The sequence below is a fragment of the Phaenicophaeus curvirostris genome, chromosome 2, assembly GCF_032191515.1.
Source record: "Phaenicophaeus curvirostris isolate KB17595 chromosome 2, BPBGC_Pcur_1.0, whole genome shotgun sequence".
In the NCBI taxonomy this organism is placed as follows: Eukaryota; Metazoa; Chordata; class Aves; order Cuculiformes; family Cuculidae; genus Phaenicophaeus; species Phaenicophaeus curvirostris.
This window is the reverse complement of record NC_091393.1, coordinates 103,556,391-103,582,418: the sequence shown is the minus strand read 5'-3', so window position 1 is coordinate 103,582,418 and position 26,028 is coordinate 103,556,391. Positions and strand designations below refer to the sequence as shown.

Genomic DNA, 26,028 nt, shown 5'->3' with positions numbered 1-26,028 from the left:
AGGTGGCTGTTTTGGTTTTGCTCTCATGGACTCCATAATCTTTTCAGGTTACATCACTGGGTATATAACTGTTTGACATAATTTTCACTAATATGCTCTTTAGAATTCTTGTCTCTTAATATTCATTTTTCTTCTCCTCTCATTACAAACCTTATAATCCTTCCATTTGACTTTTGCTGCTTTTTTTTTTTAGTGTGGTTTGTTCCTTCATTAGTTTAATGTGTGTATAGGATTACAGTGAAAAATGGCTGTATATTAGGCAGGACTGTCTTATTTAACTAGTTCTGCCCCTTCCCCTGCATTTTGCAGGAAACAGAGGTCTAAGGTATAGCTTTTAAATTCTAGGAGCATTGTCTTTTTATGTACTATATTGAAGACACTCTTCTTATTTTGCGGCTCTATAACTCCAACTCAAAGGGGTCATACTTCATAGCTAGAAGTCTCAGGTGCTGTTGCTGTACAAATAAGTAAAGAATGCTCAAGGTGACTAAATATGCTACGGTCTTTATTCCTTCCTGAATGGCAGTCAGAACCAATAGTTAATTGCTTGAATTACTAGAGCCAGTGGTATCTGCACAGAGCTTGAGGAAGTGAAAAGTGTGTCTATTAGCAGGCAGCTTCCTTCTGCATTTGTGTAGTTTCTAACTGATGTGAAGGCAACTACTGTACAAAACTGCTTTAGTCCCAGTTTAAGCCTGCAATTTCACTGGTCATTGTGAAGTCGGAAGCTTAATGATGCATCTGTGATAATTTCGTGGATGTGTCATTAACTTGTCTTTCTTCAACAATTTGTCTTGGTTTTCTCATTAAAAAAAATCACCTATGCATAACAATTAAGAAAAAAAGGTGTCTGCTCTCTGTTGCTTTCACTGGACAAAATGAGAACCATCAAGGTTTTGAATAAGCCCAAAATGCTTTGAATCCTGGCTTCTTGCACCAGATCACTGTGAAGAATTATCACTGAGCTGGAGATGGAGGATGTGACCAAGTATGTGATATATACTCTCAAAAATGTAGTGATTATTTTTAAACTGCAGTAGCAACACAAGGAGTGCATTCAATAGGAAGTACCACTTTCTGTAAGATAAGTTCCAAATGCTTCACTTCACAGGACTACACATATTGAAGGCTGGTTTTGTTTGTTTGTTTGTGTGTTTGTGGTTTTTTATTAACAAGGAATAGAAAAAAGCCCAGTTCTAAAGACTAGGGAGAAGAAAACAGGAATTTTCAGAGCTGCAGTTGATATAAAGGAAGTGAGTGTTGTCACAGCCACATCTGCTAGAGAGGTTGTGGTAATTGTGCTGCTTTTTATTCAGTAAATTTGAAGGGGTTTTGTCTTGGAATTCTGTCTTCTATAAAGAGCTGTACAGAACAAAGCACCCCTCAGATGAATCATGGCTTTAGGGCTGGCAATGCAATGTTGCAGGTTAACTCTGAAAAATATCCATTAGGATATTAACTATTCCTGAGTTGCTGTCTTTGCTCTTGAACCTTAACAAGGCCTCTGAGAGGGCCAACTGTGAAAAACAGCGCTCCAGATGCTGTGGTCTGGCCATCAGCTTTGAGAAGTGCTGTAGATTAAACCAGGGTTGCAGTGAGGCTATGAGATTGATATGGACAGTGTGGGTTCCTTGGTATTACACATTGCTTTCATTACTTGGTTTCCAGTTTTGCACTCAAAACCTGATGCTTAACTGGGTTTGTTTGTATTTTTAAGCTAGTCTAGTATTTAACAGTATGTCTAGAGAAATCTTCAAAAGAATCTCACTTTGCTTCCCTGTAAATGGGTAATCCCAGTAAAGATCTGAACTCTTCAGAATGGGAAGTCAAGATAAATTAGGACTCTATGGAATTGTTTCCCACTGAGCTCCACTGTGGAAGCTGTTACTTGGAAACAACAAGAGATAGGGAGAAATCTGCCTCAGCAACAGACTGCTAGTGTCTGGCAAAGGGTTAAGTGATAGATAAATAACCAATGATTTCACAAAAGCCCACCTTATTGTAGACAACAACTGTATTTTGGAACAATTAGTGGAAATTGCAGGGTCTATTTACAGAATACTGTCTTATACCAAGGGAGGAGGTGGGTATGAAAGGCGAGCATGTAGCAGCCAGAATGGGTGGGCAGGAGGCTTATTTAAATATTCAGGGATAAATTAGGATGATTATAAATGGTGCTACAAACCATTGAAGATCTGACCTATGTACTCTTTGTGATTAGTTTTATTTAAGCATACATAGCTTTACAAAGATATGAATAATAATCTCCTTTTCATAAAATATGTTTATTAACAAGTAACAATAAGGCCACTAAGGAGACAAGTTAAAAAAAGAATCCTTGAGCTTGAAAATACAAGTTTTTGTGCTGTAAGTTCAGGGAAGAGATAATAGGAGGCTTTCACTTCCACTTCATTAGATAGCTGATTTGGATCACGATTCTTAGGACTTAAGAATTGTGACTTCTTTGGTAAGATGCCTTATGTAAATGGACATGAACTCTATGAGTATTGGCTTTTGTGTAGTTATCAAGGAACCAAATATTCCAGTCATTTCTTGTCAGTTTTTGTTCATGATACCAGACTTCAGACTTGAAAAATAGACATAGAAAGGAGAGAGGAAGCAGAGGAAAAAATCATGTAAAAAATATCACGTAAGATATGTCTTCCAGGCATGGTGTTGCTCAATTTCTGAAACTTCTTTTTTTTTTTTTTCTTTACTCCAAAGACTTATCCTACCTTAATCTTATTCCAGTGCTTGTGCTTACTAAGTATGTTGTAAATGCTTAAAGTTATGCTTCACTGCAATTATGTTGCTGTGCTAGAGGAGGACAGAAGATTTCCATCTTTGTCTCTGTAGATGTAGTGCCAGTATTTGCCACTTTTACAAGGCTGGGGGAAGGAAAGGATTATGCTGTAGGACATGCACCTTTTCAACTTCCCACCACAGTCATCTATTTTACTTTCGTCAGCAATAGTGGAAAGAAGCATCTGGCCCCTTATTAACTCACAACTTGAATATGAATGCAAAACAAAGTCCAGTGTTACTGAAACGACGAACAGGAGAACAATTAAAACAAACCCACAGATGCTCTGGTTATGTGTCTATGTTGGATCCCAGCCAGAACAAACTGTTAGCTGTGCAGAAAAGTTGCCAAGCTCTTCACGATAAAATCAACCCCATAAAAATATTATAATTAACGATTTCATTCTAACATCTTTGTATGCCTTTAAGTTATTGTTTCAGGTACATTTTCTGCTGAGTTGGAAAGGTGCCTGTTTCTATATTTCATGCTGTTTCTAAGGGGCAATCATCTAACCACTTGTTTAATCTTGAGCAGTTATAAAGCATGTTCATTTACTTGTACCTCACTGAAATTAACAAACGAGGTTAGGAGTAGTAGCCAAGACTTGCGAAAGCAATTTCTGAGTCAGTTTGAGTGGCAGTGCCTTTTCCTGGCTCATCCTGTGAGTAATCTGTGACCTGGGGATCCCAGGTTTGCCCTGGAGGAGGGCGGCCACAAAAGTCTCCGAACAGTTTTCCAATGGAAATAAAAAGCAAAGTGCTCACAGAAGACCTTTGCAGATTTTTCATTCTGCTATAGATTCCAAGTGAAATCTACAAGTCTGGTTGAGCCACAGTCACCACGTATGCTCAGCAGGGAGTGCCAGTTGCTCTCCTCTTGCTCAGGACATCTTTGGTGGCTATCTGGAAGGCTCACTGCCATGGTGTGTTTAATCTGCTCTAAACACAGGCTGCCATCCATACCTGGGGCTGTGTGTTCCCTCCACCGCCCTTGCATCCGATATAGGTGCTGTGAGCCAGATCAGTGCAATCACCCACTGGAAAATCAGTCATTATTTTTAAGTAGTTGTTTTTTAATTTTTTTTTCATTGACTCATGAAGCTGATCCAGCTCACCACATGGCTGCATGATAGCGAGATCATGAGAAATGTATAGTGGCAATGGGAGGAAGTTCGTAGCAAACTTTGTTTTGTAAGAAATTCTTAATTTTGAAAAAAAAAAGAGATAAACTTTTCAACAATTTCAAGAAGTTTTTATTTGAGTTGATTTCTTTTCTTACAGTTATTTATTGTAGGTATTTGATTAAAGGGTTTAAAGTTGAACTGAAGCTGGGCTTTTTTCCTGTCTCCAGATTGTTAATATGAAACCATTTTTTTTCTACCTTTCTTTTACTTTTTCTCATAGTTGGGAATATATGAACCTTTTTCTCTCCCCAAAAAAAAATCTGGCATGAGGAAACTGCACGTTGACTAGTTTAAAAAATGCTCATAGTTGCACTGCAAATTATATTTGTGGAACTGTTTGTCATCTAGGTTGCAATAAAGCTGAAACATCAGCCAGTAGGGTTTAAGAATCGCGCAGTGTGCCCTCATGAAGTCAGCTTCATCTTAAAGGTCTGCGGTCCCTGCTATTTCCACCCATTTTCCCCCTTCTGCAGCTGTCATGGATGTGTTCGCTTTGCTGTAGTGCTGGTGTTGCTTGGGGGGGGAGTTCACAACTGACACCCTGTCAAAGTAAGAATGGTGAGAGGCATTCTGAAATGCCAAGGGCATATGAGAGCAAGAGCTTTAGAAATCTAACTGATAGTTTGAGTCACTTTCCCTTTCACATAACATACTGTCTTTACTCTCATTTAAAGCTGAAAAGCATGCTGGTGTATCTGTACCTGTTACAAGATTTATTAAGAGATACAGTGTAAAGAAACCATCCTGGAGCACTGGGTTTAAGCATGAGAATGGGAATATAGTGCATGCTGGATTGTGAATGCAGTGAGGTTTGGTTTCGCTCAAAGTTGGCTGTTTACTTTTACCTATTTTAAAGTCACAAGCAAAAGACAGGGATTCCACCTGTAAATGTTCTGGATACCAAGGTGTCAGTAATGACGGATTTTGTTTCTGGGTGGCTTTATCTAGGTGACATTATCTCTAATATACCTTGAGTGATGGAAGTGGGTATGCAAATGAAGAAGGAAATATATGGACTGCTTAGTATCAGTCTGTTAATTTTTATAAGCACTAGCACTCTATGCACATTGTATGAGACTCCATTAGGAAAAGTTGTTCTACATTTTACATTGCATTGTAAAATATTCTTATGTAAATGCATTAATCTAATTTATGCTGTAGTAGTGAATAAAGGAGGGGCAGCCAGGGTCTGTGCTTCTCAGGCTGGAAAATTAAGACTCCCATGATGGCAAAAGGACTTGAGGAGGAGTGGATGGAACCTGTGGTCCATAAGTGCTTGCTCAGCTGGTGTTGACAACAGTGATTTGGCTTTCATCACCACAGGAATCTCTTTGAGAGTCAAGGACTGTCAGGAAGAGATGGGATCCACCTAACCAAATCAGGCAAAAGCATTTTTGTCAACATGCTGGGAAACCAGGTAAGAACTTTAACCTAGGAAGGGACAGACAAGTGAGGAAGTAGTGGAACAGATTGGTAATCAAGGGATGCAGGGTGATATGGACAAGAGTCACATCAGAAATTACGTGCATGACTGAAGTCTGTCCACCTTTAGTGTATGCTCCTAAATTAGGAGGTACTGAGAGCACAGCATTGCAATGGAAGCTTTACCACTTTTCCTGCGAAACCAAAACAACTGGGTGGCTCTTTGAAAATTGCCTGTGTGGTAATGCAGACCATGTGGAGAACAGAGATGAGGAATTAGAGGTCTTCGTGCAGTTGTAGGGCTGTGATCTCTTTGGGATCATGGAGGCATAGTGGGATACCTGACATGACTGGGGTGCTGCCATGGATGCATAGAGACTTGTTAGGAAAGACAGGATGGGAAGGTGAGGAGGGGGATGAATTTTTGTTAGCAATGGGAAGGTGTGGAGCTCTTCCTAGGGATGAGTGGTGAGCCAGCAGAGAACTAATGGGCTAAGTTTAGAGAGCAGCCAGTGTGGGTGATGTCGTGTTGGGTGTCAGCTACAGACACATGAATGATGGGTAGAACATCTAGAAACAACTATAACTAAAATTACTTGAACTTTTCATTTTTAAAGCTTTTTCCACTTCCTTCCAATTTAGGAATGACATTTTTCAAGTCTGAACTCTTCTCAAGAGTATTTTTGGAAAGTCTGAACAAAAACAGTTTAGCCATCTTTGTGTAAAGTGACTGCTACAAAAGTATTCATTTGCTATGACACATTTTTGGCAGACAGCTTTTGAACAGCTTTAGGGCCGCACTGGAAATGTCCAAAAGTGTTTTAAAAATTATTATATAATTATTATTGGTTCTAATAATGCTTAGAGACTCTGCCCAGCAACTGGAAACTTAAAGCACTAGATGGTCTGCAAGCAGCAAGGAAATGCCAGTGACAGCCCTCGAGGACTTGCAAGAGAATTTGCTGCATATCTGCATATCCAGCGGTGAGCAGGACACCGCAGTGAAAATGTTACTGAGTTGGCAAAACATGGTCACCTATGGAGACTTAATTGGATCTTAGTGCACTTTGCTGCTAGCATTTTGCACGTGGTGTGAAAGAATTGACAGGAAGGGGTACTGCCATCCCCCTTGCCACCAGACGAAGGCTGCATACATCCCAGCACAGCAATCCCCCAGCTAATTTGTCTAGACCCTGCAAAATTGCAAAAAATATTCGCTTTAATGTGAAAAATCAAGTGTTTGTTTTGGGGCAATTATTGTCATCACCACTGTTGCTAACAGCCCAGGCACGGGAAGCACTCGGCATTTGAGCAGTGAGGTAGACGATCTGAAAGTAAAGTTTTAAAATTGCCAGGAGATGGGAATAATTATGTCACACTTCCCACACTCGTTTTGATCTTGTTACACAAGCGCAAGTGAATGTGAAATTAGATTCTCTCCTTCCCTCTCCTTCTAGAAATGTTCCAGATTAGTTTCACTTGATACATTTTTGGTTCCATTATTAGAGCTACATTTGTCCCGAACTTTGAAGTTTGACCTTATTAAAGTATTTCTAATGGCCATACTTTATGAATTCTCCTTTAACGTTTGTGTCTATACAATAAAGCAGTGCCTCCTGAAGACACAAATGTGGAAGTATTCCATACTGGTGGAGCACACAGTATTCCCTGAAGCTGTTCATCTGTGATCCATGCTTTCCATGGCATCTCACGATCAAAAGCTGTGAAAAGCTACTCCTGAGAAGTGCCATGAACATTGAGTTGAGGCGAGTCGACATTCTTCCCTGAAGCTCTTTGATTAAAAATTTTCAGACAACTTTTCAGTCAACTGTTTATTTCATGGAAAGAAATACTTTTGAACATAACATCATATGTCCTTTCAACTAATATACTGCTGAATTAGGAGAAAAAGAAAAGCCTGGTTTATGGCTGCCTCTTTTCCCAAGCTGTTCTTTTTTAGTTGCATTAAAATGGAATATATTTGAGCATAAAAGATGACAGCTCCTTTTCATGGCCTTTTACTGTATTTTTGCTGTGGCTGGTCAGATGCTTTTATCTAAAGCTTTGTTACTTACAGTGGAAAAATTTTCAGAGGATTTAAGAGAGTGATAGAGTTTTCAGAGAAAATAAAATTTTCACACAGTACTTAGGGCTGATCAGGAAATGGGATTTCATGATGGCAAAGCTCCGTGCTTTGTTGAAACCCTTGTTGACAGTGATGGACTCCAGGGTTCATGCTGCGGCTCAGCAAACATGCCCATCCTTCACTCTGTGGCACAGGCAGTGTTTGTAGCAGGGCTAGTGGGTAATTCTCCTGCATCCTGAGTAGCAGCCTGTACCTATGGCAGCAGCTCAAATGTGATTCCCACGCCAGGACGTTGGCAAGTGACTGTTATGGGAGGAAGCTGGTATGGGATTCTGGGGCTGGCCTTGCTGGGTTGTCCTGTGACCGGGCTGGCTAGAACCAGGGTGTTTGGTGTGTTGCTGGGAAACTGGATGCATGAAAAATGCATCAACTGAAAGAGCATCTCCAAATGGTGCTTGGAAAGAGAAAACATGCAGGTCTTTTTGGCGAGGTGAAAATGCAAAGTGTGGCCTAAGATGGATAGAAGGAGAACTTTTATTGTGATCAGCTGATAATTCGAGGATAAGATTAGGAATAAGAACAGTGGAATAGCGTTTGATTTAACCATTCTTGTGGTAACTTTTAAATGGGACCAGAGCAGAAAATAATCCTTGGCTAGTCTGGTCCAGTAGCTGATCTCCCAACAGGCAGGGCAGAGTTGCTGGAGGCAGCAAACGCCAAGGGAGCCAGCTGGGGCAGCAGTGGTGGGACAGGCAGAGCACACGTTCTCCAGCTGCCTTCTGCAGAGCCAGCTCTGACTGTGGGGCTGCAACCTCATGATGCTGGTAGTAAGTACTTTAAATTTTCCCCTGAAGAGATAGAAACTTTTAATGTTGAGTAATTATAAAATTGTAAGATTGGAGGTAGTAAGGACCTGTTAAGTGAGGCACCTCCTCCGCCTGCTGGGGACTGTTCAGGGGGAACGAGGTTATTTGAAAATGGGAGTTCAACAACCTGTTCACCTAAGAGTTTCAGTTCATCCACTGAAAAATCATCTTTTGTACGCCACAGCAATGGATTATTAAGTTTTACTCTTGAATCATCTGCAAGGCAGGTTCATGGAGTCTTTGAATCTCTAGTCTTACAAGTCTTATGAGGAGCGGCTGAGAGAGCTGGGGTTGTTTAGCCTGGAGAAGAGGAGGCTGAGGGGAGACCTCATTGCTCTCTACAACTACCTGAAAGGAGGTTGTAGAGAGCAGGGTGCTGGCCTCTTCTCCCACGTGACAGGGGACAGGACAAGAGGGAATGGCCTCAAGCTCCGCCAGGGGAGGTTTAGGCTGGACATTAGAAAAAAATTCTTCACAGAAAGGGTCATTGGGCACTGGAACAGGCTACCCAGCGAGGTGGTTGAGTCACCTTCCCTGGAGGTTTTTAAGGCACGGGTGGACGAGGTGCTAAGGGGCATGGTTTAGAGATTGGTGGGAATGGTTGGACTCGATGATTCGGTGGGTCTCTTCCAACCTGATGATTCTATGATTCTAAGCAAATGGGGAAACGTAAGCCTCTCCCAACATGTCAACTGAATATTCTCAAGGAAGAAATAGGAATATCCCAATCTTAATTCCTGCGGGGAGCTCATTTTGCGGCACCAGTTTGAGCGAAGAGTCGCAATCATGGAATCATGGAATAGGTAGGGTTGGAAGGGACCTTAAAGATCGTCTAGTTCCAAGCCCCCTGCCACAGGCACGTCCGCCTTCCACTGGATCAGGTTGCTCAAAGCTTCATCCCACCCGGAGCGACACGTCCGCCGTGGGACATTGCCACAGGAGCTGGCGGCTTCAGCCGGGACAACTCTCTCTGGAAGCGAAGCCAGTAGACGCTTCCCTCCTGCACCCGCCCCGGCAGCCGCTGCCCGCCCCGCGCTCAGGGCCCGGACCCGCGCCGGGGGTTTGGAGGCGCCCAGCCCGCCCCCAGCAGCGCGGGGCGGGGCGCGGGCGGAGCGGCAGGTGGCGCCCGCGAGCCGCGCGCGGTCCGTGCCGCCGCCGCCCCGCCCGCACGTGGCGCCGAGGGCCGCCCGGCCCCGCCCCGCCCGGCCCCGCGCTCCGGCGTGGGGCGCCCGCTCGGGCCCCGCCGCCTCCGCCTCGCGCAGCCCCCGGCCCGGAGCGCTCGGTCGCCGCGACCGGGCGAGGCGCGGGCTGCCGCCACCTGTTGAAGGCGCCGCGCTCCGCGCCGCCTCCTTTGTCTTCGTCTGCTTTTGGGTTCTTTTTTTTTTTTTTTTTTCTTTCCTTTTCCTCGACGGGGGAAGTTTGCTCCCCAGACTGTGGCCCGGCTTCCTCCACACCCTTTCCTCCTCCTCTTCCTCCGGTGGATTTTTAACAGGATCCGCCGCCAGGGAACAGAAGTCGTTTCCCTCGTAACCCCCAGCCCGGCTGCCGCCAGGGTTGGGGCTGGACCCGCCCGGGAGCCCCGCAAAGAGCCGCCCGGGTTCCCCGCAAGGAGCCGCCCGGGTTCCCCGGTGTCTCGGTGCCCCCTCCGGCCGTGGCGATGTCGAAAGTGTCGGCTGAAAGTTGCGGGGCGGCGCCGTGCGAGGACTTGTCCAAGGTGTCGGACGAGGAGCTGCTCAAGTGGAGCAAGGAGGAGCTGATCCGCAGCCTCCGCCGCGCCGAGGCCGAGAAGATGAGCGCGATGCTGGATCACAGCAACCTCATCCGGGAGGTGAACCGGCGCCTCCAGCTCCACCTCGGCGAGATCCGCGGCTTGAAGGTAGCAGGGGGGGCAGGGTGGGACCCCTGAAGCTTCCACCGGGTCTCCGCGTCCCCAGCCCGTCCCGCCCGGAGCCAGCTCATCAGGTGGATGGTCGGGCAGGAGCCGGTACCGGGAGTAGCAGGAAAAGTGAACGAGGACCGGGGTGAATAGCGTTTGATCCTGCTTGAAAATCGAGGGTCCGGTTAAGGGATGACGGCGCGGCTGTTGTGTGCTCTGCCCCTGTAGGCTCTGGGCGATGGGGACGCTCAAGCCTTGTCACTCTTACGTTAGACTTTGCTGGTTTTTAGTAAGGTCAAGTGGCCCTCTCTGAAACGCACCTGAAAGAGCAGCGTGCAGAGCCCTGGATGTTCAAAAGGTTTTGTGTAGCTTATGCTGTTTTCTGTCACTGTTCTAAAATGACTTACTCCCTGTCGGTCAGCCTTGTAGGCTGCTGGAGAGAAAGGGCCATTTGCAGGGGGGCAAACCTTTGGGCTTGGTTTCTGGATGATCAAAACCAATTCCTAACTCTTTGTCTGAAAAAAGACATTACGGTTGAACTTGATAATCTTAATGGTCTTTTCCAACCTGAATGATTCTATGATAATGCATCCCTGATCAAACCATTTTTGATTGTCCACTTCTGCAGACTACAGGCAGAGTCTGTAATGACTTACCCCTTCTTAATTAGACTCTTCTGTTGGATGAGAAGCATAGTCCCTGATCTTTCCTCCCCAGTTCTGAGAATTGCGAAGTTAATGTGACTATTTGTAGAAAATTACCCTGATGCATCATCTACGTGTGTATTATAGACCTAGAAAGTTATCTTAAAGTAGATATGACGACAAAACATTTTCTGGCCTCTTGCTTTGAGAAAGGACATTGTTATTGGCAAATTCCAGTGAGGTGAGGTTGGAGGGAAGGAGAGAGCCAGATGCAGTGTAGGCTTTTGAATTGCTACCTGAGAGTACATTAGAAGAGGGTTTTTCACTTGTAGAATGGCATTAAACAAGCAAATTACTGGAAAAGTGTCTTTGATGATAGATATAATATAAATAATAGCATAAAATAAATAGCATGTGAGGGAGGACTGTGCCTGTCTCCTGAGTTTTCCTATTCTGCAAAGTATGAGTTTGTGTGTGTCCCCTCCCTCTTTGTGACAGCATGTGGTGTCTGGGGTTAAAAAAGACTCATCAATGACAGTACTTTAGTAAAAAATAAGGCTTACATTTAAAATGCAAGTTAAATTACAATGATAGTATCTTCGTCCTAGTTATGAGCAAAGGTGTTGTGACATGATGCAGATTTATGCATCTTCCAGATAAGTAAAAAACCACGCCAAGATGTGTGGAAAGGAGCAACAAATACCTCTCTCAATCTGAACTCCTTAAGTGAAGTTTCACTTCTGCCTTTTGTTCAGATGCCCCAGATGGAACTTTGAAAAATAAGTTGGGAGAAGGAGATTTTTGAGCCCTACGTTAGTGTCTGGACATCTACAGGCTTTATCCTGTATGAAATAACTCATACATGAGTAATAATGTCCACCAGTTGCTGGTTTCGGTGGATGGGTGCCTTATGCTTCTTTCTGGCTGATGAATTGTGGGCTGCCACAATTTTTTATGCCACCAAGGGGTCTTGGTAAATATCTCTCACCTGCACAGATTTTTAAAGATACCTTGCAGCCCCACTGAGATTTCTCCTTTGTCAAGTATTGGTTGAAATTGGTCAAGTTCAAAGCTATTTTAAGACAAAGATAAAACGCATACAGGCACGCAAATGCACTGGAGTTAGAAAAGCTTTCTTTTCTTAAGAGGCAGTACTAAAATGGTCTTTCCATAAGGCTAATTTTCTAAGAGTTATGATTAACCTCTGCTTCTAATATAATACATAAAAAGGAATGACTGTCTAGATGGGAGGAAGATAAATGTGGTCACAGGCCAGTTTAGTAAAACTAGGAGGATGAAATACTGAAAATGTTTTCTTTGGCATATTATTATGCTATAGTAATTGCTTGAACATTTTTGCTTCAGAGCATTTGCTTCAGAATGTTCCTCACTTAGAGGAGGACATGGAATCATGTACTTGATTTTGTTAGGAGTGAAAAATCTATAAAAGAAGATTATTTAATTTCAGAGTGTTTGAGGCAGTTCTGGTTTTAAATGATGACTGACAAGGTCATTTTATGCAAATGTGAAAGAAGATCAAACAAACCCCAAATATTTTACGTGTCTTAAAAAGTTCATCTTAATGTGTGAATATACTTCAGGGAACAGAGAGTATAAATGTTAATAATTAATTATTTAAGTGAGATTTCTGATGTACCTTGCGGTTTTATTCAGCAATGGCTCTCAGGTGAATATTTCTCAAGGGAGGGAGGTCATCATGAGAGAACTCATGATCTTTGCCCAGTTTGGGAGCTAAATTTGTCTGATGTTTAGTGTGAAAATTAATTAAGTACCTGAAACTTTTATGCTGTATCAGAAGCTGGTCTTTGAACCCTTTGAGATTAGCTCCACATCATAGTCACTTTTTACTGGGCAGCAGCTTGCTTTGTTTGAAGTGTGATGCTGTTATAACATGCCAGATCCGCACACGCAATTATTTATGCCTCACTTGAGTGCTTAGATGATGGCTTTATAGCAGTGCTGTTCACTGGGTTATATAATGGTATGATGTTAATTCTTTTAGACGCTTCTCTGCCATGATTATCTTTCTTTTGAAGGATATCAACCAGAAGCTGCAAGAGGATAACCAAGAACTGAGAGACCTTTGCTGCTTCCTGGATGATGACAGGCAGAAAGGCAAGAAGGTGTCCCGCGAATGGCAGAGGCTGGGCAGATACAGTGCCAGTGTCATGCACAAAGAGGTTGCCTTATACTTACAGAAGCTGAAAGAGCTGGAAGTGAGACAAGAAGAAGTGGTTAAGGAAAACCTGGAGCTGAAAGAATTGTGTGTGTTGCTGGATGAGGAGAAGAGTGGAGGAGCAGGCAGCCGGAGCTCTATTGACAGCCAAATCAGCCTGTGCCAGTTAACTGCGACGAGCGCTTATATTAGAGATGTTGGTGATGGGAGTAGTACTTCTAGCACAGGAAGTACAGACAGTCCAGACCATCATAAACATCATCCAAGTACTAGTCCAGAACGTCTTCAAAAAACTCGGGGTGAAGGAAGCCCTGAGCATCAGAAACACAGGAGTATCAGCCCGGAGCACCTCCAGAAGCCTAGGAGTTCTGGCAGTCCTGATCGTCACCTGAAAGGGCCAAGTCCGGAACATCACAAAACCATTGTCAAAGCACCTGAACAACAAAAGCACAGCAGCAGCAGCCCAGAAACTATCCCAAGGCACGTTTTGAGTAGTAGCCCCGAACACTTTCAAAAGCAGAGGCCTGGTAGTAGCCCTGAGCATCAAAAGCACAGCAGTGGCAGCCCAGATCATCTTCAAAAGCACACACCAAGTGGTAGTACAGAACATCTCCACAAAGTAAGGGGTACGAGCCCCGAGCATCTCAAACAACACTATGGAGGGAGCCCAGAGCATCTCAAACATCTCAGTGGAAGCAGCAGAGAAGGTACCCTCAGGAGACAAGTAACAGATGACCTGTCACCTCACCACAGGAGTATATACAATGGAATGAATGGTGGGTCAATACATCTAGTGAAAGTTCACTTTAAAAATGACTAAGGTAGTTTCAGTGCTATGTCAACTCTTTCTGAGGGAGTAATGTTTCATGTAAAATGGAAGGTAACAAGTCTGGTGTCAACATCATTTTTTTAGCAAGTAAATTAACTGGAATATACCTGTTTGTCCATCCAGCAGGTGTTGGATGTATTAAAAATGTAGAGGACGTGCATCTGGAGTGGTGGTATAAGGTATTGAGAAGCAGCACCTAGCCTTGATCTTGCTCTGTGGTTGGTAGATGTAATCTTTTTGTCCTAGGTAGATTGCTGCTTATATCAGACAGGAATTGCATGTGTTTCTTCCCATGCCTATATCTGAGTCAGCAGAATGGAGGTGAATGTCTCCAGTTTTGTTTCCACTTTCCTAACCTACCCAGCCTGTTGCTTTAAAGATCTTAATATTTCTTGTTTACTGATGAAAGGCTTCTTATATCCTTTTCTGTAGACTCTGGAAAAGACCCAGATGAAGAGCTAGGCTAAATATAAATGAACCTGATGGCTTCAAAGCCTTGAGCTTGCATGTGCTTAATAAAAACAAATTAAAAATTAAGGAAGACCTTAAGGGGTAGGTTTTTTTGTGTTCTTATAGCTGCATTTTAGAAAGACACCCAGTAAACACGCCTAGCTTTTAAAAGCTGTGTATCCTCACTGATTGAAATTAATTACTCCTTTTTTCAAGGTAGACACAAACAATTTAAGTATTTCATTATTTTGAAAGACGAGGGGTTACACCAATATTGAAATTAATGAGATACACCAAATGAAATGATTAAAAACAAAGTTCAAACATCCGATTATGCTGTAGAAATAACTTTATAGACTTAGCAGAATTTCCATAGTCTGATCTGTTTTGTTTCTTCTATGTGCTTTGACATATTTTCATGAAGGAAATTAATGTCATAGTTGAAAACCCATTTCTCAGACCTTTACACTTAGATTTGAAGTCAGGCTTTAAAAAAAGTGAGGATTTTGTCTTAGTAAATTGTCTTGGATGGAGTTCATCAGTCCATTTATCTATTGTGGTTAACTTGCAGAATGCATTCATTTAAGGTAACCTGATCTATAGGGATAACTCCAGATTAGTTTCTGTGAAATACATGTGCTCAACAGGGCTGGTGAACCCCGAAGTGGTAAGTGTAGAGACTTCTCTTTTTAATGATTTTAAAGTGATTTAATAAAATGAATCTATGACAACTGTGTGAAGATGTGTAATGCACATCTAAGGTGGCTTCTTAGTTGTGATCATGATGTTCATCATTTGTGTCACTGGTTAATGTAGAAAGTTGGACTATGATTATAAGTACGTTTCTAAAACTCCTTCACAGATAGAGATAGGATTTTATCTGCTCCCAGAATGGTGGGCTTTCTGATGATTTTTTTGGTCCAAATATGTTTGATAGGAATGGTTGGACTCGATGATCCGGTGGGTCTCTTCCAACCTGGTTATTCTATGATTCTATGATTCTATGAAATAGTCTTGTTAAGAATTCAGTCATGTCATTAACAGTGCAATGAAAGCAGTTGTTACTTTAAACCTGAGTTGGCTGGTGTTCTTGGTGTGGAGTATTTCAGCTGTCTACAATTTGGACTTGAGGTACAAGATGCTGGAGAGGGCAACTGGTGATTTTGGAGTCTATTTATTGTCTTTAGTCAGAGCTTTGCTTTCCTGCACTTTATATAATCATTTTTGCAGAGGACTCCCTTCACCTGTAAGTTGTCAAATCTTACTTCTTTCATATTTTTGTAATTTGATGCAAGCATGAACTTTAATTCTGACATTCATCTGACATTGGTCAGTGGTAAAAATCTCGACAGAGCTTTGCTCTGTGGAAGAGGCCTTACTTCAGCGAAATACCTGATCTTCACAGCAAGGCTGGATCATTTTGAATTTTTGTGTTTTGATTTTGTCAGCTACTGTAAAGTTGTGGAAAAGAAAAGTTAATATGGAAGTGGTAAAAGTGCTCACCATTATTACTTGTTATTGTTGTGAAAGTAATTTGTAAATCTTAATTTGCATGTTCTGTGTATACCTGTGTACATGAACCTGCCAGCCAAGTATAGATGGGGAACTGTACATTGAGCTGTAATGAAAATCCCGATCTTCTGCATCCACTGTAAGGAATGGTGAAATTGTGAGAACAGGAGTTAGAAAGTTGCATGGAAACCTGCTCCTAAACTCTGATGAGCAATATGAAAGGGTGCTATTTTTGATTCTTATCCCAAACCCACGTAGTAAGTATACTGTAGCATGTTGATAGAACCTAGTTTATTTTGAAATTTGGAGTGTATCTAGGTAGTAGATATTTGATTGCACATCTGTGTGATTATTTTGCAGTACTTATTGAAGTACCCGTGGACTGTCATTTGAGCAGCAAGGGTGAAGTGTTTGTGATCCTAAGCAACAAATAGCAAAGACTAACATCTTTGGACTCCTTTGTAAATACAGTAAAAAAACCCCAAAAAACTATGTAATCAGAACTTGCCAGACTCGGTACTGGCCCGTCCCACCTTCCTAGTCTTAACTGGACTCTAAATCAGGTCTGAGAGGAGAAAGTACTTCTCTGCATGTCAAACCTCATTCTAAAACATACTGTGCTGTCTACCTGAAATTGCTGTTCCTAATTGGAAAGCATGTTTGCAAACAGCCTAGCTGTTCCCATTGAAATGAGAGTGTCCATATGCTGCTAAGAGCTCCTTTTTACCCAGAATTCTAGTCTTGTTAGCACATGCATGACGACAGGGAAGCAGTGTATTCAGTAGAGTACAGTAATCTACACCAGAACTTTGCATGTATATAAAGATGTGGGGAATGGAATTAAGAGTACTTGCAGGTTTTTTAAAAACTTGTAAGCTAAAGTTAAAGTAGTTGCAATATATTACAGTGCTATCAGAAGTGTACTGTGTTGCTGTAGTCTGCTTTACAGGATGTGTTATCCGCATTAATCATTTGGGCTTCATGCATATTTTAAGCCATCATGAGTTATGTTGGATGTTACTTTAGTGTGAAGCTGTCTTTGGTCCTTAGGCACAGCTGAAGGAATAAAGGATGAGGTGATAACATTTCCTTTTGTAACTCTTCTCATTTTCTATGCTCAAAGGTTTGATCTTGGTATTTTTCCTTGTATGACGTGTCAGCTTTCATTTATAAGATTTTAAAAAACCCCAAAACTTCAGGTTTCTCCTACTTATTTTTTTTTTCTGAAATGGGTGTCCTCAACCTTTGGAGTGACAGAAAATGGGATGTGCGAGCTAAATTTGGCTTGAGGTTTGTCAATTGAAAACGTAAGTTTTATTTGGTTAGAGCCTTTAAAATCAGATAAATGATAACAATTTTTTCTGTGATCACACCTGAAAGTTCTGGTTAATGAGCACTGAGGTATTTGGGATAGAAAGGTTGCTGAAATTAGAAGAGAAAATACCAGTGATAAAAACATTTTAAAGAGAGCAGCCTAGACTGATATGTGACAATTTAATTCAGATACTAATATGTGGGATATACGTGGCCCTACATAAATCAGCGTGCTTTTAGCATTTGCAGTCTAAGTGGTATGTTTTATTCAAAGCAATTTATTATAAACTTTCTATTTTAGGAAGTCTGTTGTTTTACTCTGGGCTTTGGCTTGTGTGAAAGGTGGCTTTCGTATGTGCTTTTTGCTTCCTGCTGAGGTTATTAATTGAAGCAAAGTAAAACTGCTGACTAGCACTATCTGTACTGCTGGAGGTGTGAGGATTCTTACAGAACAAATGCAACAGCACCTCTCCTTGAGCAAAGTATTTGTAGGCCAAATGGAGATTTAGCTTAGATTTTGAACAGTTTCTGCTGTAAATATGCTCTTGATGAGGAAAATAAAATCAGAAAATACTGTGCTGAGTAAAAAGAGGAAGCTGCAGTAGGACTTAAGAGAGAAAAATCTTATAATAGTGTTACTGAGTTAACTGATATCCTCTGTGGAAGTAATGAAATGATGCCATGTTTTCATACAGATTTGCTTATATGTTACATCTCTTCAAACTGAAATGGAAATAATTTGCCTGTCACTAACAGCAATGCGCGGTATTTCTGTGTGACTTGAACGTTCCTGATGGTACCCACCACTGTACATCTGCCGTTGGGACCCTGATACAACATCAGTTACGCTTGAGTAACCTGTTGTATAAACAAAGGCTGCAGGGGTGACAGAGTTTCTTGTTTGCTGATATGAACTAATCCACTATTTGTTTCAGAAGTTTATTATTTTAAGTGAAGTGGTCTGAAACTTTGTCAATAGGTGTATTTCAGTTTAATTCATGGGTTTTATGTCAAACTTATAATTAATTTTAGCTTTTATATGCTGTAAGAGAACTGGGGTGTGATATGTGAATATATATGTGACTAGAGCATGCTGCATTTATTACCAAACTAATTTTTTTGTGGAGTAATTTATCATATTGAAAATGTGGCTTGTAATGTCAAAACCACGAACCTACTAGAAACTCATCTTGTAGGGATTTTGAGAGAAGTTCACACTTCTGTATCCTTAACTTCACTAAGAAAACCAATTTTGGCTTGAATGTTTTAGTATATGATGGGTCTTCCTTCCAGCAAAACTGTTGGTGTGTTAATGGGAAGACTGAGGTCTTTTCTCTGTAAATAAGCTTGCCTAGTCTCAAATAGTGAAGTGGATGTTGTAGCACTGTGGTTACTGAAAAGTTCAGTGAGTGAACAAAGTAGCAAACAGACCGGTGCTGATGGCAGAGGTTTGCTTCTATCCCTGTCTGTTTGCTGCCAGATGGGCAGCAGCACGGCATGTTACAGTGGCAACTACAGGAGGGATCTGTCTGAACAGCCTCTCTTGTTACAGGGCTACAAATACACCACAGCCACAAGTGGCAGACAGCACTTTCTGTTAAGTTGCTGCTTTGAAGTTTTCCACTTTTTCCCTTTTCCTTTTTGGTTGCATATCCTGCTACATAGTTGACTTTGTTTTGCAGCAAGGACTTGATGCTAATTCAGTCTTTCTTTGATGGAAGCAAGAATCAGAATAGGGAATGAGGATGTGTTATCTTTAAACCACCATCAGTGTATGATGTATCTTTTAGAAGGCCTGTGTTGGTTCGTGATAAGTGTATGTGTATTAATACAATGGGAGGGAGTTGGTGATGATTCTACAGCTTCTGCCCGTGAGTCATTACTCATTTCCTCCATTCATGAGGCGTACACCATTACATAGAAGTGCTGATACAGCCCATTCAGTAACTCTCCCTTCAGAACAGTGAATAGTGCCTTATCTGCCAAGCATTTAACCAGCACCAAGTGGAGGTTAGCAGCTATGCTGGCTGGCTGATTAACTTGACAAGTGTGGCTATATCGCTTGTTCTGAGTATCTGTTGGGATGTCACTGACATTTGACCACAGACCTCCAGAAGTGAAAGGCTAACAGTAAATCACACTGCTATTACTGACAGTGTCTTGACCAACACTCTGCAACCCAGTGCTTGTGCGTGTCCCCTGATTTCACCTACTAGTCTTATACCCGGGATGGATCTGACCTACTGATTTTTTTATTTTTGGTTATTTCATTGTGTGTTTTTAAAAATAATATATTTTCTGAGTAGTGAATGGATGTTTGTCTTGTTATGTACTGAAGACAATAGAAAAGCTTATTTGTTTTTTGTGGTCATTGGGTCAAGATGCAAGACATTTACCATTACCTCTGTTCTTCAGGAGCTTGCATTGCTGTTAACTGTTGTCTGCCTGAAATATGTAGGTTCTGTTCTGTTCTGTTCTGTTCTGTTCTGTTCTGTTCTATTCTGTTCTATTCTATTCTATTCTATTCTATTCTAATTCCATTCCAGCCAGAATAGAGAGTCTTCACATTAGATCCTTGCATCAGTGCTTGCTTGGAGAGGATGCTTTTAACTTGAGGACGAGACCTCATGTAACGCAGTCCTTTGCACAGCTTTCTGAGTTACAGTGTTATGATTTTATAATAGTAAAATAAGTTTTTAGAAATATTACAGTGATTAAATTGTCAAATTCTATGAATGTTGGCAGTTATAATGCAGAGTTAGAATATTATAACTCTTGGTAAGTGCTACTTGCTTAAGAGCTTCAGCCTTGTAGGGTATATTATATGTGTTAATCAAAGGCTGTCCTGTCTTTTCTATTAATAGAATCTTCTGGGTTTGAATTTTTTTAAAAATTTTATTAGGAAGTTAATAATGGAGAGTTGCTGCAGGTTGTACAGGGATGGGAGGTGAATGGATTAACAATTAGGAAAGAGCATAGCAGTCAGTATAGTGTGGGGTTAAAATTTTGTATGCACACAAAGTGCATAGACATTGACGGATATCAAGGACAATGAGGCATTCCAAATTATAGGGTATTTAATGAGGTATAATAAAGCTTTGTATACATAAGAAAATGACTAGCAATGAAAATTCATTGGCTTCTGAGCTAATAAGTCATGTCTTAATTAGTAAACTGAAGCACAGCTTATCTTAGGTCTTGTTGTCTTCTACATAGATAGTGACTGAGAGGGCATTGACAATTACCTTCAAGTCATAATCTTGATATAGATCTTGTCTGCATGTGCCCCATGAATAGTTAAAGGGTAGACTCTGCTAAGAGAATCAGCTAGGACTTGAAACACTGAGCCTCAAATTTAGTTGAATGCAGAAAGAAGTGCATCTCGATATACCACATCCACACTTGTGAATAAATTAAAACCAAATTATACAGTGCTTTTACCACAACCTTACACTTGAATCTGTAGACGAGTCCACTGTGTAACCATGAGTGTTCCTGTCCATCTGAAGATGTCTGCAACATTAAGCCCTAGTGATGAAAAAAGGGGCAAAGCATATACCATGGAATTTGGAGAAGTATTTTAATGGGATGCTCAGTTGTAACTAAAATCTTAAGCCACACTAGCAGATTTAGCCAGACACTCAGTGCTGTGACATGATGCGGAGCCCAACAATGGTAAATTCCTGGGAAGTATTGTACATTCCTTTGAATAATACAAACTGGAAGATAATATGGGAATCCTTGGGGTTTGAGAGAAGAGATCTGATTAATTTGATCTAGGGTGAATATCACTTTCTAAGTAATGGAAACTGAGGGTGACTTTCACTCTTGTGTGCTGTTCCTTTTTTATTCCATGGCAAAAGTCTTTGCATGCCTCTCTCTAAAACAGTTGATCTTGGTCCCTCTTGACAGGGGGGAGTTAAAATACTAATTCCATTGGTCTGATGCAGTGTGGCTGTTCTTAATTTCTGTAAGGTGGTTCTTTTTGCTTTGTACATGAATGAAATTTTTCCACACACTTGTTCACTGCTTATGCCTTGTAATATTCCTCAAGGACTTAATAATATGGGCTTCATTGTCAGCGTGAACTTGGAAGTACTGTGTAGTTTTTTTGTAATGTTCTTTGGTTTCTTTACATACATGACTTAAGAATCTTCTGTAATCTTTGGAGCATTCACAATCAAGAAATCTAAAAGCATATTTAAGTAAATGAGGAGAAAAATCCACACTTCTCTCTTTCCCCTCTTTGTGTCATTTCTTGTTTTGAAATCTGATCACTTCTGATGGGGCTTTCAGACACTGTCATAACTGAAAGATACCAAACAAAATTAAAAAAAAAAAGAGGAATGGTTAGCCTGGAAGAGGCCTTGGACAGTGGGATTGAAAGACGACAAGATATTCTAGTAATGACAAGGATCTGTTTCAGAGGAAATTAATTATACAAGTATAAGGTGGTGGGGAGAAAGTCTACTAAAGTCTTCTGTAGAAAAAATACAGTAATGATACTTGTCTGTGCACATTTAGTGTTTTTATAAATATTTTGGATTTTTTTTAGTACTTCTAATTCTGCAAGAAATGCAAAAAGGAGTCAGGATGTTGATTTGAGATCTGTGTGAGCATTTGGTACACAGCATGAAAACGTTTGCAAATTTATTGATTGTGAATGGGAAAGCTGCGATCTTGAGCTAGGCTGTCTTAAGAGATGAACAGTTATGCTGTGAATAACAAATATTCTAAGTTCAACTTGTAAGTTCTCTGAAACTTTGGGCATATTTGCATTGTTTCTGTACATTCTTGGGGAGCGGAAGGGACTGACTGGTTTGCATCTGTAGATGTAATATTTATATGTATAAGTATGTGTTTCTTCAACTTTTTTCTTTTTGCATGATTTATGTGAACTGTGCACTGAATTATTTCAAATATTGTGTCAAGTTACAGAGGGGGAAAATGGTGACAAGGTTTGTAATACTGGCTTGTAAAAGTCTGTATAATATTTTAAGTGGTTATTTAGACTAATCAAACACAGCAGTGTTCAAGCACTGTCAGCGGCAAGACGTGTTGTAGCTGAAAGAGCACAGTAACCCATGTGGTCACCAACAATATTGAATATCTTCTAAAGGTCTCAATTTTGGTACTTCCCCAGGGTTGCCTAAGTTATTCCAGAGCTTTTATGCCTGTAATATCAACTTCTCTAATTTGAGCAGTAGTTAGATACATCCTTCAAATATTTGGCCTCAAAACTCCTTAGATTTCTTTCACTGCATCTTTTGAAGTTCCTGCGAATTGTGGAAATTTGCCTTCATCAAGGCTTTTGGAGTGAGTACTTGTAATGTGGATTCAACAGCAAAAAATATATGCTTTTTACAAATGTTACAGGGCTGATTCACTACTAGGTAGGTCACGTATTCAAAGTTCAGACAAGCCTGGAAAAAAGCATTGCCTGATGATCTGTATCCCTTCTTGGTTTCTGAGTCCGTTTTTGTTTTACAGTGGATGAATCTTAATGATGTTAGAGATCCATCTTATGATTTTTGTGATCTGAAAACACTAACGATGACATTAAGATGAGTGTCTAAACATACTGTTTGAATATGAGAGAGAAAAAGAAAATTTTTGTTGAAGGCAGCTGAATACATCAAGCACAAGCATATGAACGTTATGAGGTAGAATCTGAAAATAGCTTAGATCCTGCAAAGTATTTGGTCACTTCGCTCCTCTTGGACATCATTGAAATTAGATGCCCAGATAGAAGCAAGATGCTTAAAAATCCATCCTTTTGCAGTGCTCTAAACGAAATCACTTATCTGTTATTGTTGTTCATCTTTTTTGCGTCTGTTTTAGGATTTTTTTGTAACATGAATTAAATTTTGAATTTTATTTTTTTGCAGTATCATTAGGTCCATAAAGAAAACATGAAACCAAAGCATTCCAATGTTTTTTTTCCTAACCAGTTCTCCAGCTGCCAAGACCAAAGGCTCTGCAGTCTTAACTAAACAGCAGAAGATGTCAGAATCTGTTTTCTTCAGGTTCAGGTGCTAAAAGCTTTTTAATTTACTGGTGTTGGAGCTTTACACCTGGTCTACACTCCAGTAATACCGAATACCACATTTTGATCTGTTTGCAGCCGTAACATGTGCAAATATTTTGAAGAACTAGGAGGACGAAAGCATCCTGTGCATATTAAAAGAAGTCCTGATTTCAGGATTAAGGCATTGGTATTTGCATATTTTATATTCTCCATGAAAGCAATAAAATTAAAAATTTCTTAACCTTTTAGATTATACTGAGAAGTTGTATACAGGCTGACAAGAATGAGTTGCTGGATTGCCCAGCAGCATGGAAGCAACTGAACAGACTCTTTTGGAAGCTTGGATCTCAGAGTTTTATCCTTTCATGTCACTGTGTCATCCTGGTTTTGTCAAGAATAAGTTGGATAGTGCTAACTCCTTGTATTGCTTGCACAGCTGTAATTACATCCAGTTGTAGACACGTGGAATACTGAAAAGATATTTGGAAAAGTCCAAAAAGGGATGTAGCACTAAAGGACCTGCTTGACCCTCTTTCATGATAGCTTTACAACAATCCAAAATAAACAAAGTGTATTGTACTTAAACGACAAGTCAACATTTATCAGCTGTCATCTGGAAATGTGTACTTCGGGCACTGAAGCTGAGTCAGTTTCCTGGGCAACATATTCTGTTCAACCTCTGTTGCTCGATGGTGTATTTTTATTTTATTTTAGTTTAGTTTAGGGTTTTTTTTTAAATTATTTTTGTTTTGTTTTTATTTTATTTTAACAAAACTGACAGAGTTGATTCTGATACCAGTTTGGAAAATGGATATTTGAAAGATTAGTAAATAATGTTTGAGAAATAATTTCTCTTTGTTTTGCAAGTAAAATACCTGTTGAATTTATAAATATTAAAAGGTCTGTATTGTAAATGTAGCAAACTTTGGCTCTGTCTTTCGGCTTTGTGTTTGGTAGAGGTGCACTTAGCAGATGTATTTTTGAGTTAATTGATGTTAGATACCAGTCTTATCTGTCAGTTAAACCTCAAAAGACATTTTTTGGATATGTGTTATCCTTGTTACAGGAGAAATAGGGTGTTGGCTGTGAAGATGCAGTCAGGTGGCACTTGCTCTTATATTCAACGTATTTAAGTGGTTTTAATATTTCCAAAATTTTGTTAGATTTTAATTTATTTGTTCTTGCAGTGCTGCTTAGCAATACCTCATGCTAAACATGAAACTAGGAGCTCTTGATACTTGTGTGAAAGGATCTGTAATAGAAGATGGAAATGATCAATAGATTTTCACTGCCCAGAGTGAGAAAAATCCAGATAATGTTTGTATTCTGTTTATTAGGAAATGCTGTTTCCCAGGGAACCAGGAGCATCTTAATTCCAAACACTGAACCTCACTGTGTCTGAGTTTTCACCCATCAGCATAGTATTCATGTGCCTCAGTAGTGTAAGTAGTCACGCGAGGTAGATGATGAATAAACCAGCTAACTGGTTTACTTGTCTAGCTAGCATGGCTGTTGATATGGTGCTTACCAAGTACTGGATTTGTGTCCCTTTATATGTGGTGAAACACAATGGGAAATGTTTTTTGAGAGAAGTTTCTTCACTGCTCCAGAAGTCTGATCGGGAATATGGAGAGGATAAAGCTGAGAATATTCTTTATTTTAGCCACATCCAGAGACTTTTTTTGCATCTATAAAGAAACATATTTCAACAAATATAGATTTCTTTATTTTAATGGTGTAAATTGGAAGTTGACCTATAGATTGTGGGCCCAGTTCTCTTCTATATGTAAACATCATCCCTTTAATGATCGAAATGTATTTGGGGCTCAAGCCACCTGGAAGTCTTTGGAGGTCCAGGGATGGATGAGATTGATCTTGGCATGATGCTGACTAAGCTGTCATCTGTGGGTCTGTGATTTCAAATCCATTGGTGCTTATCCTTGATGCCATGTAAGATGTGGGATAGAGGCTGACTGTGTGGAGGTGTGAGAATTCTAGTGATAGCTAGTCAGATAAGGCTTGGTATCAATTTAATTGCATGCAAGTTTGCTAATTCCTGTTCCCATAGAGTGGAGAGCATTCTCACAGAAAGATCTGAGCATCCTCTGCCATCCTTAAAACCAAGGTGGGCATCTTACTGCTCAGGGGACTCCCTTTACCTTCTGGTACAGCATCACTGCAGTGGGGTCATCAGATTTTGTATCCTGTTATCTTGGTCTGGTTTTGTGAACATGTTTTTAATTGTGTATTGTGCATCAAACTTAGCCCTCAAAAACCCAAAGCCCAACTCTGAAAAACCCAAACCCAAGTGTAACTCAGATCTGAAAGCCACCAAAATAAATGTTCAGTGATATCTTTTTTGCGTATCTGTGGTATGTTTAAATTTTGCTGAATTCTTGAATGCCTGGAAGGGGGAAAGACTGAAAATCTGTGATGTGTTGGTCATCAGCCTAATGATGTTGGAAACTGCCAGGCCCAGTCTGTTGGCCCAAAACTTTTGCTCTGGTTTGTGCTGCATAAGCTTGCTTCTGTGTTTCAGCGAGTTCTGTGAGCTTCTGAAAGGTCCAAAGAAAGTCTGTGATATCAGAGACAGGGACTGTGGTACATGCCAGGGGAGCTAAAGGAGAGGAGGGCAGTGCTGTTTTGTTTTGCTTGGTTGCTGTGAAAATGCATTAGAAAGTCCTCTCTCCACACCAACTTCTAACTGCAGACTACGAGCCTGCAGAGGCTTGAGGAACACCCTTGTTTGACTGTTAGGAGATAAAGCAGCTTTGACTAGATAGTCTTGGCTTTTCAGCTGGAGATGTATTAACTCATG

At 40.7% G+C, this 26,028-nt stretch overlaps 1 protein-coding gene across 3 annotated transcripts in view; it reads left to right on the top strand.

Annotated features, from left to right (window-relative positions):
- Window positions 1–9,973: 9,973 nt before the first annotated feature.
- The window catches only part of CCDC85A (coiled-coil domain containing 85A), an 81,258-nt gene continuing 65,203 nt past the window's right edge, over window positions 9,974–26,028 (top strand). For 2 of the 3 annotated variants that reach the window (XM_069850219.1, XM_069850218.1), the window contains exons 1-2: window positions 9,981–10,236; window positions 12,938–13,853. In XM_069850219.1, the coding sequence (XP_069706320.1) occupies window positions 10,018–10,236; window positions 12,938–13,853 (1,135 nt within the window). In that variant the 5' untranslated portion in view covers window positions 9,981–10,017. Of the gene's footprint in view, window positions 10,237–12,937; window positions 13,854–26,028 lie in introns of all 3 variants that reach the window. The other variant, XM_069850217.1, reaches the window with a different exon arrangement.